The 15,898-nt window shown below is 41.9% G+C and overlaps 1 protein-coding gene across 12 annotated transcripts in view; it reads right to left on the bottom strand.

The window, feature by feature from the left end:
• The window catches only part of Klc (kinesin light chain), an 18,327-nt gene continuing 2,429 nt past the window's right edge, over positions 1-15,898 (bottom strand). For 3 of the 12 annotated variants that reach the window (XM_065490121.1, XM_065490122.1, XM_065490129.1), the window contains 12 exons: positions 7,745-7,991; positions 7,467-7,691; positions 7,346-7,381; positions 7,199-7,292; positions 6,827-7,143; positions 6,529-6,699; positions 6,081-6,285; positions 4,334-4,560; positions 4,064-4,243; positions 2,286-2,419; positions 1,660-1,711; positions 1-1,105 (listed from right to left, as the gene is read on the bottom strand). In XM_065490121.1, coding sequence (XP_065346193.1) covers positions 1,016-1,105; positions 1,660-1,711; positions 2,286-2,419; positions 4,064-4,243; positions 4,334-4,560; positions 6,081-6,285; positions 6,529-6,699; positions 6,827-7,143; positions 7,199-7,292; positions 7,346-7,381; positions 7,467-7,691; positions 7,745-7,991 — 1,978 coding nt within the window. In that variant the 3' untranslated portion in view covers positions 1-1,015. Of the gene's footprint in view, positions 1,106-1,659; positions 1,712-2,285; positions 2,420-2,877; positions 3,678-4,063; positions 4,244-4,333; positions 4,561-6,080; positions 6,286-6,528; positions 6,700-6,826; positions 7,144-7,198; positions 7,293-7,345; positions 7,382-7,466; positions 7,692-7,744; positions 7,992-8,620; positions 8,709-9,551; positions 9,816-12,472; positions 12,682-15,898 lie in introns of those variants that run through there. The other 9 variants (XM_065490125.1, XM_065490123.1, XM_065490124.1 and 6 more) reach the window with 9 other exon arrangements.

Raw genomic sequence — 15,898 nt, forward strand, 5'->3', positions numbered from 1 at the left:
TACTGGTTTCACAAATTTATTGAAGCTTAGCACTTGTAGCCATTGATAGCCATATTTATTCAAAGCACGATGCTTTCCAAAGTTGGAAAATATTCATCTTCCGCATCAACAGAATCAACGCAAATATCTTAATCACGACTGCTATAGTATTTTCTCCTAAAACACAGGCACGTCCGACACGAGAACATGCTGTGAGTAGGTTATAAGGGTTTGTTTTGTAAAATCGGTCATTTGTTGGATAAAAAGATGCAACTAAACAAAAGTATCACAAATCAACAAACTTTGGGAATCTACTTTTCTTCTTAAAAGGAACTTAAACAATTTAAGTACACAAGATTACATGTTAAGGAGCTATGAACTAACTTAAATACTCTTGATTCAAATAATCCTGTTTGTATGTGTGCATTTTACAGAGTGTGTGTGAACCCACAACTTAAATTATGAGATTTTGTCTATCACTGCAGAGCCTGAATGAATAATTATTCCTCTTTGTTCAAGCACAAGAGACAAGCAAATGTGGTGCAAAAGCAAAAGGCGGCGGCGCATGTGTTTGCTTTGAAACAATAACCATCATTTGTTCTTTTCTCTCGCGACGGTGCTAAAATCATGTTGCAAATTAAGGCATAGTGTTACTCTCGATATTTCCTAACCCATTACCATATTGACAGTTCTCATTCTGGCCCAATCACTCTTCCTTACATTTACAAAACGCACATAAACTTTCTTGTCCACACATTTTTACGATGGCACATACAGCCTTGATAAATTTGATCTGCGTCTTGACAACAAAAACAAAAAAGACAAGCCTGAATTTTCTCAAAATTTAAAATTTCCAGTCTTCTCAATAGCAAATTAATTCGGCAAGAAGCATATATTGAGTTAAAAGTTGTTACTAAATACATTTTTTCTTTATAAATAAATAATCCATTCAGGCTGAGAGGGTCTCGAGTGATCAAGAGCGGGAGAATAGTTCCAAGACTGCTGCTTATGATGAGAGCTGCTCAAATTTTAGTTGCTATGATGGATCCTGAAGTCTTCTCAGGTATTCGGAGCTGGCCGTCCTACCCCTTAAACTGACAGGCGAAATATCCTTCACGCCAGGCCTCTGCAACAATGATTGGAAGCCAATTTGTCAATATTAATTTCCAATTAAAAGCTTCTAGGCTCCAGTTAATACATATAAGCTTTTTATAATTGATTCAAACAATTCAAGTTAGTAAGTGGGCCGTTCAAGGTTAATTATTGGATAGAAATTGAACGCAAAATTTTGAAGTGATAGTAATTGATTTACTTGTACTGTTGTGGGTGGGAAAATTTCAAATTTGAAGAACAGGAGAGGGGGCGTACCCTATTTTTGGTTACCTTAAAACTCCTCAAAATATGAAAGACCATAAAAATGAAAGCTAGAGTGTAGCTTTTGATTAAGATAACATCTTGATATTTTCGCCATCCAACCTAATTTTTTATCCTGAACTTTTTATAATTTTTAAAAAAGGGCCGAGTCAGAGTCCTTATCATTTGAGATATCCATTTAAGTTATTTTTGTGAACATAAAAATAAATTATCAAAATTGCTGTTGGTAGGCATCCGACCAATCATTTGTGTTCAGTAATTTAATTATAACTATACAAGATTATAATTATTAATTTTTGTACTGACCTGATCAGCCAACTGATTACTAAGAACGGACAGGGAACTTGCGCGTTTCATGCTGAAAAAATAGAACAAATTGAGTCAAGTTTTTTTTCAAGGGAAAATGTTGTTTATTTAGTGATTAGTAATTACTTAAATTATCTAAATTCAACAGCACCTCAGCAGAATAAACCGACTGAAAAATTGAGATGTAATTATTGAAAAACCGCTTTCTTGCACCGTGACACGAGTGCATTCATTGCCTGGAAGTTCACAAAACTACAAAGTTAGATAATTGAAGTAGATTTCTTGTCAAACTACAAGTTTATTACGTCATCCTTACCTTTACTTTAAACGTCAAGTTTGAAAGAAACTTTGAGCGAGAGAAAGAAGTAGCCAATTATTACTGATAGAGATAGGATTGGTGTCTAAAGAGAATGTACAATTACATTAATTTGATATGCTCAACGCAATTTATGCACAGTGCTGAGCAAAAGGTGGTGTTGGATTTATTTGAAATATGTGAAAGATCTAAAATAAAATTAAAATACTAGCAAATAATAAGGAAAAACATAAATTGTGGATTATTAAGTTTAAAAATTATGCATGCATTATCAAAATAGAATCAAAATCAAAATTCAGGGAGCACGTACCTGTTGTTATAATTTTCTATTGAGTCTTTGTAGTCGACGGATCTGTTTGTGAACCTCTGCATCAGTTTGGCACTGCTCCTCCGGATAGAGGCACGCAGCTTAGAGAAGGAGGCGCTCCTCTTCAGGTTGCCGTACTAAAATTATTACGCATTGTGGCAATGGTTTCACACCGCTCAAAGTCCGAATTCTTTCTTAACGATTTATAGCAATACTCGTGAAGCAGATTGAATGCAATGGGAAAGCACAAGCTTTGGTCAACGGCACACACTAGCCGATTGGGCATGCTGGAAATAAGGTAGCAGCAAGACAGAAACAAAGAAGAAAGCCTAGTAAGTGGCTCCCGACACCTGTAGAAGTTTGGAAAATTAGTGGCAAAAACACATGTTAACGACACGAAAGGATTGCTTAGTCACCACAAGTAGTCTGAAAAATTAGAGCAAGATCAGTCAACAGACCAAGGAGAGAGGCATTGTTAAAGACAGAGAGAAAACTGCAGCAGCCAGTGGATACGAATTAATTTCACATGCGTGTTTGCCCAAATTCGGCAACGTGTAATTGCGAAACAATTGAAAAACAAAAGAAATCAAACGGAGGTTGTAAATTCAAATAAATAAAATTTATTACAACATTACAACACTTGTGATTTTTACACGTATGTAATTAGCCATCATTAGTAATATAAAATATTGGAAACTGTGGATCAAAATTTTTGTTTACTCTATTTTCAACAAATATTATAACATAAACAAGATTTTTCCAACTTTTCGATTCAAGACAATAATAAAATATGCTCCAAATGTAATGGTTTTTAAACATCATATTGAATTTCACAGCCACTCACCAAACGCGTAAATTAATGGCTCCTCAAAAACAGTGTAATGATGATTAACTTATTGACAAAACTATTTTGCAAAAATATTTACAACCCGTGAGACTACAAGGAAATTCAATACAGTATATAGCTTTAGATATAGCATACAAAATTACATGGGAATCTGTGATGTTCAATAAATTAGAAAGAAACAAATATATGTATGACGATGAGGGGGCGTTTTGAATCATGATTCGCCAGGTTAAAAAAATGCAAATTTTGTTCAAATCAATTAATATTGTCTTTGAGTATAAATAAATGCAATCTAGACTTTTTGCAATGCCAGATCCAACTTTGCGAGCTTGTCTGAAATTTGGAATGATGAAAATAATACAACTGTTTCTGTCTGACATGAAAAGGAGTGAAAATTAAACGAACGGAGCTTAATTGTGAAAAGAGACTTAAGGGTTGAACTCTCGATTGATGCCAAGGACATGAAAGAGTTTGGATTTAATTCCCGCTCTTTCCAAGCTCGGTGACTCTGCAACATTCCTAGTGCCGCTTACATTGGACTGCTGCTGCTGCTGGAAAACAATTTCAGTCCTCGTAAACTCCTAAACTCACGAAAATTCCGAGACAGAGGAAAACGACTGCTGCAGTTTTATCCATCGCGGAGTTCGAGGGATAAGAGCAAATTCAGCGCACCAATTGGCAACACCTCAACGCCATAAATCGATCATACAAGAACTGACTTTGTAATAGAAAGCTGCAGCTTTGAATTCGTAAGACACAAATATAATGCAAAAGATTTTTGTAAAATCAATCAAACTAATAGAGTTAACAAAATATGCTAGTTCTAAATAAAATTCAGTTGTGCCAAAACTAATAAGTAAAAGAACGACTCTAATCAAATAATGAAGCTGCCAATTGAAGAAAGTGCCGAGTAAAAACCTTTGGTCCGACTCACCTCTTCGGAAGCAGCGTCAAACTGTACAGCTTCCAGACTCTCCCGCGACCCCCTCCGCCGGTGGCCCATCGAGCTGGTCATGCTGCTGCTGAGTGAGGCGCCCGAGCTGCGTCTCTTCTCTGCGACGGTCTCTCCTCCGAGGATCTGCGCGACCTTGGCCTGTTTCACAATGTCGAGAGCCTAGAATGAGTTTCACTTGCAAATTCACCACTTCACGCAAGTATTTACAGCGGCGCGCGGCAACGCAACGTTCTAAAAGCCGATACTGACCTCTTTCCTCGACCTGAGCGCGCAGTCCTCGAGCGTCTCAGCTGCCTCGTATTTGCCCTGTCGCCTGTAGAGGGCGCCCAGGTTTTTGAGGGTGGTGGTGACTGTGGGCGAGTCCACTTTGGCTGCCTTGTGCCAGCCGCCGTACTCGCCGTAAGGAACGTTTTCCTTGTTGCGGTGCTTGTTCTCTTCGCGCTCCTCGGCCACTTGCCAGATGGGTTTGTTATCACCTAGTGCACCAACAGAGCAAACAAGTCGTCAGCTTTCAGTGTTCGCAAAATGCCGTCTTTTTCCGGAAAATGACATGCCAGTGGTTAAAACCGGTTTTAACCGGTTGTAACCGGACGATTCCGGACTCCTAAAAATTGTTAATTTTTGTCTCACAACAATGTATTTAGCACACCGTTGTCGTCACATAATGTGCCGTCAATACCGTGAACGGTGACAAACTAAGGTAATTTTTTTTTAAATTGGAAAAAACCGGAAAGTGCCGGTTAAAACCGGCTAAAACGTTCTGGCAAAAACCGGTTTTAGCCATGCCGGTTATAACCGGCTGGCTGAAACTTTGAACACTGTCAGCTTTCACCCCGCATTCCGACAAGGATTGATCAATCGGTACAGTGCCACTTTTAAGAGTATTTGGAAAATGTTTACATGCATTTCCACTGGCTGGCCGAGTGAGGTTTCACAGAGATTTGCACCAAATTTTACCAGCAAGATGCAGCACACAAAGCAACATGACGAACCAGCCACAAATTCGAACAATGATACAGGGTGAAAAGCATAGAGAGTGCGAGAAAACTGTGCAGTCTGCTGTTTTGAGACAAGCGGTACTGGCGATTGGATTAAAGGTTTCAAATAAAACAAAGAACACAAAGTTTGATTGTAAAAAATTATAGTATATTTTAAGTCAGGAACAAACAACTGAGAACATAAATTAAAAATGATAATGATAGCTTGCTCATTACATTGGGGTTGACTTACAAATTAGATAATGAGAACTTGTGGAATTTGTACATAAGTAAGTTCATATTGTGTGTATCAGATAATTACGAAACAAAATAGTCTTCATCATCACTAACTATCAATTTACGTCTTCTACCAAATGAATAGTAACACAAGCTATTGGTGTGGAAAGGTAAGACAGCCGCAGGGTTGGTGAATGCAAGGGTGGTCCAGCAGCAGACAATATCATGTCTGTTCGCGACCTAAACCCACATACTTTGGGCTGTTGACTGCAAAATGAATACAATTTTCAAGCTAGTTAACTCTCCTGCTTGAAAACGCATGCAGCCATCTCATTAATTTTAGCACCACCGGCAAATTATGCAATCATATGAGCGAGATAGAGATAGAAAAGTAGGTAATTATATACAAAGCTCAAACAGAACGGCAGCCCCAAAATTTAGAAATGGCTGAAGCAGTTTTCTTTCACAGCTCTATTAGATCTATTTTTGTGGCTGGTTTACTTTAACTAACAGTAAAGAGGCATGCAGCATTTTTAAATGCTTTTAAAAGCAGCACAATTGGTCGTCGGGAGTCCTCAAAATACAGCACATGTAACCCTTCTCCGTATTAAGAAAAACAAACACAGAGGTAAACTTGGCTAAATGACGAAAATTTTGAATTAATTAGCCAGAAGCTAGAACGAGATTATTTACCCCGTTTCGCTATTTGATTCAAGGGTTAGAGCACCTATTTCGAAGATCTCGTTATTGTCAAAAAATAAGAACTTGAGTCGGGTACTCACCGTCAATGGCGCCAAACTCCCTCTCGTGAGCACGGGTCAACACCTGCTTGTACAGGATCTCAGCCTCTTTGTATTTGCCCTGTTTCAAATAGCAGGAAGCAAGGTTGTTCTTGGTCTTGGCAACGTTCGGGTCGTCAGGGCCGAGCTTGCACTCGTAGATTTCCAGAGCACGCTGATAGTACCTCTCGACCTCTTCGTACTTGCCCTGCGGAGAGGAGAGAATAATTTGGATTGAGCAACAATCTTCTTGACTAAATGGCGCGTGAGGGAGAAACAAGACACAATTGCGGATGAGGTGAACAAACAAAAGTTCATAAGTCTCACCAGTGCAGGTAAATTAATTGTGCTAGTTGTGAGCAGGGCTTTATTTTGCTATCACGTGACAAAATAATAGATTTAAATGTCAATGGCATTGCACACATTGCGCATCGAGGACTGACTGACTCACCTGGTTTTGGCAGAGAAGGGCAAGGTTGTTGAGCTGCTTGGCAACGTCTGGGTGATCTTTTCCAAGGACCTTTTCCCGGATCTCGAGAGCACGCTTGCACAAAGGCTCAGCCTCCTTGTACTTTCCTCTCTTTCCGTAAAGAACAGCCAGATTGTTCAAAGTGGCAGCCACCTGCAGAAAAAAATTAAGAAATCATTCAGCACCAAGAATCTCATGGCCTTATCAGTTAATCGATATCCCAAATATGGATCGGGAAAATGGTAATATTCCAAGGAGCGAATTAAAATAAAAAACCTACCGCTGGATGGTTCTCGCCTAGAGTTTTTTCCCGAATCGCAAGAGCGTCATTCAGCAAATTAGCAGCCTCTTTGTACTTGTTTTGGTCTCGGTAGACGAGGGCGAGGATGTTGAGCATGGTTGCTACGTCAGGGTGGTCGTGTCCGCTCGTCTTCTCCAAGTCTTCAAGGGCCTGCTTGCACAATGGTACGGCGACCTCGTACCTGCCCTGCGACGCGTACTGGATCACCAGGTTGTGCAAAGTACGAAGACGCGCAGGAATTTCGTAGCCAGCGTTCACTTGCTGTGCAAAGTGGCTTTGGGGGGTTGGCGACATGTCTAAAACGAATTTTAGTTATTTTTTGCATCCTCGGTTTCATGAAGGAATTATTACTTGTTCTATCGTCATTCTCCTCATCAGGGAAAAGGTCAACTACAGGATCATCTTGCTTGGGCTTGTCCATCTTATCAGTTGTTGACTCGTCGTTCTGAAGAAAATAAAATGGTTAGTAATCATGATGACGTAGGAAATGAAATATACAGTTTCTGTAGGATTTGCCTCATAGTCTGCCTTATACTATAAATGAAATCATTGAAAGTCAGAGAGTCAGTACAATAATCATCGACTTGAGAGATACAGAAGATAAATTGACTGGACTTACTTGAATATCCTGATCATACTTCTTGATGGACGCCATAAACTCAAGATGCCTTTTGTCCTCCTCGAGCTGGGCCACAGCCTGCTCAGAAGCCTGCAGCTTTTGTTGTGTGTTCGCTAATTCATCTCTCAGCCAAGCGTTTTCCTGACACAGCCTTCGAACTTGTGTTCGTAACTTCTGCTTTTCCGCCTCAACCATTTGCAAATGGGATGCGAGTGCCATCATCACCTGCGACAGTTAAGTTTATCAGACGATGAACTGTAATGCAGGATAAATCTTACTTGAGCTTCGCCGAGACCTAGCTCGATCATCTCAAGCGACTTCTGGACGAGGGTGGACTTCTCCTCAACCGCATTCTGTTCCGACTGCAGCGAGGAAGGCTGCGAGCCGGTGGTGCCGTCGATACCATGCAGTATCGAGTTGTGCTCGTTCTTCAGGGCCTCGAGGCCCTGCATCACCGTTTTGGTGTTGGTGATGATTTCATCCTGCGTCATCTGCGTCATCCTGCCAATACTCTCTATCTTTTTCCTGTAACAAGAGGGGAAACAATCAGCTTCGTGTTGTTTATAAATTTTTTAATTTAAATCCTAGCCAGTTAAAAAAACGCGCACAAGAACTTTTATGTGCTGCTGAGAGAGCTTCATTTCTCTACATATGCTCAGCAGGCTTGTTGATTTTTACCAAGCGAGAGAGAGACGCCTTTTCACTCGCCACCGCGAGAGTCAACAAAACTCAAAGCAACTCATCTATCCCGTCTCAAGACGGAATTCTTTCTCTCTTCCCGTGTAATGGTGCATGTCTCTTGAAAAAAGATGCATGCAACCCTCGAGGCGGAGCGGCTCTCAAAGGCTCTAAAGAAACAATTTGGAGCTGCTGGTTCACACACCAGGTAATTACGAGAGCTCGACTCGAGAGCACAGATTCGAGTCAATGAACAACCAGGCCTACTCCGATAATAATGATAACTCTAGCCTTGCGCCGTTGCTGCTTCCGCTGACAGCAAGGCAGAAATTAAAGGTTGAAAATGACTTGCTTTGTGTAATAACGCATTGTGAAAAATACTGAAGAATGTGGACATTGTTCATTGGGACTCCGCCTTGCACCATAAATCACTGGATAATTAACCACTCATTTGCCAGGCTGCAAGGAAGATTTACCTTCGAAAGAATTCCAGCAGCCTGGAAGCCATTAGAAAGCCAACTAAACTTTGTGAGCTGTTGCTCGCATGGCATTCAGTCGGCAAATTCTGTTGAGCTGGTAATGGAAAGAAAAATATGACCGGTACGTGCGTGACAGGCGCCAAACTTTAGAATATTACGTTCGTGTACAAAATCAATAGGCGCCGAGACGCCGGAGACCAAAGGTCGTACAAGAAAGAGCGCCCAGGAAAATTTCTTCTGAAATTGGTCTAAAAATAAAAAAGGGGAATAACTCGATTGGCTTAATTTTAGAACTGAGAAGGCGCTACACTTTCAAGTGCATTCGTTTCGTTCCGGTGCATAGAGATTACTTTGAATAGAGCTTTGGCGGCTCTTAATTAAAAGGCTGCCCAGTGCTTTTTGCGCTGCAAAGCAATGAAGGTTATTTTGTTCGCATGTACGAACTTATGATTAAGTCGTCAATCGCAGAGCCAACATTACGAAATGAATTTTACTAACCAAGCCAGTGGTGAGCACGTTTCTCAAAGAATTGATTTGTAGCCAGACATGACAGGCACACACAAAAGTTTCGGGGTAGTTTTAGAGAGGCGCCATTTTTATTTATCGAACGGTGTCAGTACAACATATGTGAACACCATGCTCTACTTGCATAAACACATATCCGTGTAAAAAAACAATAACGTATGGTTTGTGCTTGTCAAATCTGAACTAGTAAAGCCGAATTTCATATTTTATAATTAGGCCTCCTCTTAGAAATATTTTATATCCTGAAAATATTTCTTAAAATTTACAAACAAAACCAATCCAAAATTTTCACGACGGTGCCAGCGAATCTTTATCAGTCGTGTCAGGGCGATAATAAACACCCAGACAAAAACAAGTAGGAAAATACGGCAAGACCGATGGTTATCTATCTATCGGGACTTACTGCAGTGAAAGTGCCGTGTGCAAGTCGTGCATGTTGGCGGTTGCCGGCGTCAGGCTGCCTCGCCCCCGCACGCCGAAAGCAACCCTCCCGTCGGCCCAGTTAGTGCGACACTCTCGGCAAACGCAAACAGAGCTCAAACGTCAGACCTGTTCGGCCGAAAGGGCGGAGTTGGCTGCGGTGGCGAATATCTCGGGTCGGTTGTCAGTGCCGACGCCAGCAGCAGCCAACGGCAGGCTGGCAGACCCACATTCAGTCTCAGTCAAACGACGGAGACTGCACTGGATCAATAATTCCGTGGGCCAGCCACTCCGTCTGACTAATGCATGTGTGCTTGTGAGCCGCCTTCTCGTGACTATTCCGAGCCACGCGCACTCTATTTCTGCGTGCTGCACTTACAATTTTGGGCGCAACTTTTCTGAAGGGATGAGTCGTCGATGAGGTGAAATTAATAGCAACAATTAATGGTTTCTTAACTGTGTTTTGTAATACCAGTCGACTGGCTGGCCTAGTCATGAAAAATATCCTACCGCAAAATTGCAAATAAGTTTTGTTCGACTTCCAAACATAACTGTTATAACAAATCAGACACTCAATCCACATTCATTTTTAAAAGACGTCAGAATTCAGTGATTCGATCATTAACCGCCGCCATTGAATGCAAATTACCTTAGCACACGAGAGTTTAACTGCGCAGGCAAAATTCTGAAGCTGCTTGTGATTGATGCCCCGAATGAGAGCGAGCGGGCGCTTTAAATTTGCCTCTCATCGTCTGCGCAAAAGTTCTTAACCGTCTGGCTATTCATTTTTATTGAATGGGTCCTACTACTGTGCCAAGCAAGGATCATTTTCCATTTTCTTTCACATTTTTCCAGTGCAATAGTCTGTCATCCTTTCGTTCAGCTATGAGCAGCAGCTATTGTGGTCAAGGGCGAATGGGTGCGAGCAGGTGCACATAAATAGCTGCATTATGTGCTTCTGACAAATGAACATAGTTTTCGCCACGCAGCGGTACAACTCGTGGATATACCAACATAAAATATTGAGTTTCGAATGACAACAAAAATTGATTTTGAAAATGGTTTTAAGGGCCGTTGCAGAATTTATGACGGATATTTGCTCTAAATATAGTATATATTATCGTATTCTTCGTTCGTTAATCTGCGAAACAGTTGACTTAAATTAAAATTCTCTTTCCGCGATTAATTAAGTTAAGTCCCATAACACGTTACAAATTCGAAAAAAAAAACATCAAATTGGCATAAAAGTAAATAAGTATTAACAAATATTCCCGTAAAATCCCAACAGAACGTTTCTCAATAAATAGAGCATTTTGAAAGAAACTCAATACCGCACTAGATCTTTGGCCGCGGTGGAGGCAAGCAAGTGCAGTTGAAGGTCTCTACGAGGGGATGGTCCTCGTGAAATTGAAACGGCGTGCGCGGTTTAACTCGACGACCCCGTTGCAATGATGTGCCACAGTTTGCGGTCACCCGGCTTCGATACACAAAATCGATACTTTTCTGGCCATTCCATTCACGAACTAGTGCTGTTCGGTCAGGTAAAGTCAACTCATTACGCATGCATGCAAATGAGAACCAATGCCGTTGTTATGATCGACATTCTGGTCATGCGATCGACAAAGACTGTGATATACAAAAAAGGAAAATCGGTCTGTATGGAACATTTTTTTGACGTGCATGGAGAAATTAAATTTCCTTTTAAATCCTACCAGTAAATCCAGGCAGGGAGTTTTATTTCATCTCAAAGTGCACAAGGCAAGATGTTTTTTCCTTTTTCATGCCGATTTAATTCCTGCACGCATATTTATTAGAATGGCATCACCTCAAATATACATTCTTGCTTTGCTGACCTCACACAATAAACATTGAGATGAACTTGTTAACAATGTTTTTACATAACACTCACCATCAATTTGCTCTCCGGCCATTGAAGGAAAAATTGACAATGTCAATTTCTCTTAATTTGGCTTAAAAGTCTACTCGAAAGCTTTTCACTAATTAATTCGCGCGCCGCAGGTTTTGACGAAAGATTAATTCCTAAAAAGGCGACAGAGAGAAAACCCATCGGTGATTTTTTTGTGTGTTGTAACTCTTAATGCGCCGAGGGAGCGGTCCAAGCGTGGCTTGTGGCTTTGATATTAACTAAAAGGCATTCGGGCCGAGGGAAAAGGCGAGAGAGATGAATCGACGTTGCGCCAAAAGAACGTGATGCTACTTGGAAAAGAGACAGATTTGAAGCGGCGGACCATCGATTACTCTAACGGCAACGACTTAACAAAAAATTGGATCGGGATGATTTTATTAAGGGCCGGTGCCGGTATCCAATTGAGGGGCGCTTAGAAGTGAAAACTAAATTTTGCATCAAGATAAAATTTAATTTTCATATCTAGATATAGAAGAAACAATGGCGAAGTAGAGAAAAACGATAAACACGCACACGAGCCAAATTGTCTCTCTCGCTGCACAAAAGCCGAGGCAAGAAAATGACCTATTTCATACGAACGATCGAGGTGATATATTTACATTATTTTATCAAGCGAGATGCAGTTTAAAATCCAAGTTAGAAACCCCCACGATGATCATTTTGAATAATCTACATTTTTGCCGCTTCCAAAGCCTACTGAAATTTATTCAAGGGAAGCCATCAACTGCAGCGTATATTCATAAACAAATCAGGATTATGCGTAATCAACGTAGAGATTTTGCATTTCAACCAAGTGGTTAACAAACCACCGTTACAAACCCAACGATTTTTCTAAGTGCGGAAATCACTTCGCTTGGGCGGATTGCAAATTTTCCACTTGGCTGCTCCCGATTACTAAGTTCAGCCGTAAAGCCCCACAAGTAATCCGCGTACACGGAACGAAATTCAATTTGCAGCGGACCAGAGGTGATACCTACACTCTGTAGGCGATGATGGTCTTCGACATTGCAGCGGCCGGATCAACCTACGGGGTGCCGGGGGGCCGAATTTGGACTCATCGGGGCCGGATTCAGGTCCAGAACAGCGAGTTCGAGTCGGCGAACGACTCAGACACACCCACTTAGCGTAGGGGCTACGCATGCACTTGTCTACTTCGCAACTGCCTCCCTCGGCGGGCGGACGTGCCAGCAGCAACCCCCAACCGACTGAGTCAGCAGAGGGGCGAGTTGGGGTGCGCCCCTCACCGACTCGCACTGCATGTGCTGCCTCGCGGTTCGTATTGCAACTCTTGAAAACGAAGCACCCCAATCAGCCACAAGCTAGTCGGCCAATTTCGTGCTGGCCGGCAAGCGGCACTGCTGTGTTTCAAAAGTCTCCAAACAATTTTTAAAATGTTCATTCACTTTTTAAATTTGTCTGACTGGCGTCAACTGATGATTTATTTAAGGATCGCCTTATTTAGGTTCTGTGCCAAATTTTTTCACTTGCCAAAGAACCTGCTGTTCTGTGGTGCATTTTTGTGTTTCTGTTCCTTTATAACAACACCGTCTTTATATTATTGTTTTCCTTTTCACTCAAATGCCTGCTAGGTCTACTCGCAAATAAGCGTGACTCTGTGCCAACACGAGACTGGATGGCATCATCCCACACTGTGGCCAATGAACCATTGCTATTGCCGAGGTGGCAACAATGCATCAAACATCGCGCAAAAACGGAAGTGAGTGCCACCGGCACATGCACAAATCGGGCTTTGGTTCTCCATGGGAGGTAAACTGTCCCGTAACCGCTTTATTCTATAAGGCCTCGATGCGTTGACACATCTTAAATATTTTTGATTGATGCCTAAGTGAGAACCTGAGAACAGTATAGTGAACAAAACGTCATTGTTCTATAGTGTTGCTGATTAAAGCTTACGCCATTCGAATTCATTTGCGTTGATTCAAATCAAACTTTTTTCAGCCTCCTCATGGCACACATTTCTTTGCTCTTCAATCCAGCCGGTTTATTAAAGAGCACGTGATGCCAACCATATGTTGTTTAAAGTTGACTACTAATGCGACTCGTCGAGGGAGTGTAGGATTTTGTGACGCATCTGTCTGTCACGCCTTGGGGCAAATGAGCCGTCCGTTCGTCTCTCCTAGAACCGGCAGGATTGACCGGATAATCGCTCCTCCAAACGCTTGCGTTAATAGAGCAATCAGAGAGTGATGAGAACCGTCATCCAACCCCCGCCGTCTGAACAAACAAAAGGCCAAAGCCGAAACTAGCTCTGCTAGAAGAAAAGGTATCGTCTTTCTCATAGCGTCTAAAGACGATAAAACGGATTGAATTTCGTAATGATTTTATTCCTGAGGAAATTCAAGTTCTTGAGAGAATTGCCTACCAACTACTCGAGTACCTTCACCCAGCGTCACTCGAATTATTTTATTTCCCCCTTTTTTGTGTCTGCAACAGACTGAAATGCACGTTGCACGGCTTGATGATTCCGCGCGCGCAACTCGTTTCTCTGCAACTTCCACTTTTTGTAAAGCAGCACAGTGGCTCGCGTTACCCTTCTTGGGAATAAATTTAAACCTTGAGGCTAAAATGAAAATCAAAAGTGGACTTTTCGCCAGCGTCACCGCGCCGGTTCGGCGTCAATAGCGGCTTGTGTGTCGCCGTCTATTTTCAGCATCTCTGCCGAGAATTGAAATTCAGACCGCGTTTTTGCTGCGGAAAGAATGCCTTGAGTGCGGCGGAGGCGAATTGTGCCTGAATCGGAAAGAACGAGCGGCCGCTCATTATGACTACTTTGCTCGTTGTTCTCACTCGGCGTCAGTCATGAGCGAGGATTAGTCACGCGAATTGCTCCGGTTTGAGAACCCACTCTCCACAGCTTGCTGAGCGCGATTCACTTTGGTGCCCTTTGTATCGCTTCTGTAAAAGAGACTGGTGATTGTGCACAATTTTCGGCAACCTTTCCAGCGTCTTAAGAAAGGATGCGGCCGACTAAAGGATAGAAAGAAGATGCTACTGACCCGAGACTTTTACCACATAATTGGAATGAGAGGAAGAGGAAATTTGCAAAAGCAATTCTGCGAGAATGGGAGCAAGCAATGTTATAAATCTGTAAAATTAAGTAATCCTGCTTAAAATCGCAAAGAAATAAAGAAATGGGAATTTATTGTAGATTAGTGAAACGGATGTTAATTCAATGTTTCTACGCCTCATTGAGAGTGCACGCAATAGAGAACCAGTTAAAATCGAGTTGAGCATCTCCTAATTGCCGCAACAAGACGGGAAATGGCATTCAAAATGCACTACGCCCTGTCAGCAAATTGGCATCTCGCACGCCACGCGCGCGTTCTTTCTGATAAAGCAAAAATCCGCAAAAGACTTGGACGAGAGAGCAATTTTTATCTTGAGCAAAGCGAGGCAGCTCTGTATGTACTGCAGAGACCTTTGGCTGTTTGCTTTCACAGTCGCAGAGTTACTGCAATATACAGTACACGGACTAGCAGCAGCTTAACCTGTGTAAATCCAAGCTTTCAATTATTGCGGTGCGCCTCTGCAAAAAGCACCCTAGGGATTGGTTTAGCTTGCTGTCTTGCTCAATGCTAGGCTATTTGAGGCGCTCGCCAAACTATTTTTTCGCTCTAGATATCCATTCATGCCCAGTTGCATGGAAACAACATGATTTTCATATATGAAAGGTTTTTAGCATAGAAAATTGTCGGAGGATAAGGCCACTTATGATCAGGGAAATTCCTGAGGCTTTTCTAACTGCATTTCAACAATATCGAACACCAGAGAGGTGTTCATTGGAAACGCAAATTGTACAGCAGGCACAAAAAGTGAACACAATGCCGGGCGGCCAGACCATCGGCCACTGTTGGCTGCTTTTCTGCGGTTAAACTCTGTGGCAAGAGGCGTGACGCCCTCAGAGTTAATGCACTTTCCACAAGCTCCATAGGCGTAAGAGCGTTTTTGGCTCTGCCTATCTCTGGTAACAATAACTGAACATAGTTTCATTCGCGGGCCACCGAAAAGCGATTATTTATATTTGTAGGTGGCGAACCTGGTCAGCGGCAATTTAATTGCAAGCGGAACAGCACAACGGCTCCAGTTTCAGCTTTTTTATCCAGTGCACCAGAGCATGAAGTCTGAACACCTGCTCCACAACTGAGTGAGAATAGCTTTTCCTTTTTGCCTTCTTTCATTTCTCCGTGGTTTCGGCCAATCGATACACACAACACACGCAAAATCTGTTATTTGAAACTGTGCGAGTAACCTGAGAGCGTTTGCTATTTTCTAGCATTGCGGTCGCAAAATATTCACGTTGAAAAAAGAAGCCAAGTCGATGTTTTTCATGAACCGTTTGAAGGTTACAGCGGTAATTAAATTAAAACAAATTTTTTTCTATG

The sequence above is a fragment of the Cloeon dipterum genome, chromosome 4 (assembly GCF_949628265.1).
Source record: "Cloeon dipterum chromosome 4, ieCloDipt1.1, whole genome shotgun sequence".
Taxonomy (NCBI): Eukaryota; Metazoa; Arthropoda; class Insecta; order Ephemeroptera; family Baetidae; genus Cloeon; species Cloeon dipterum.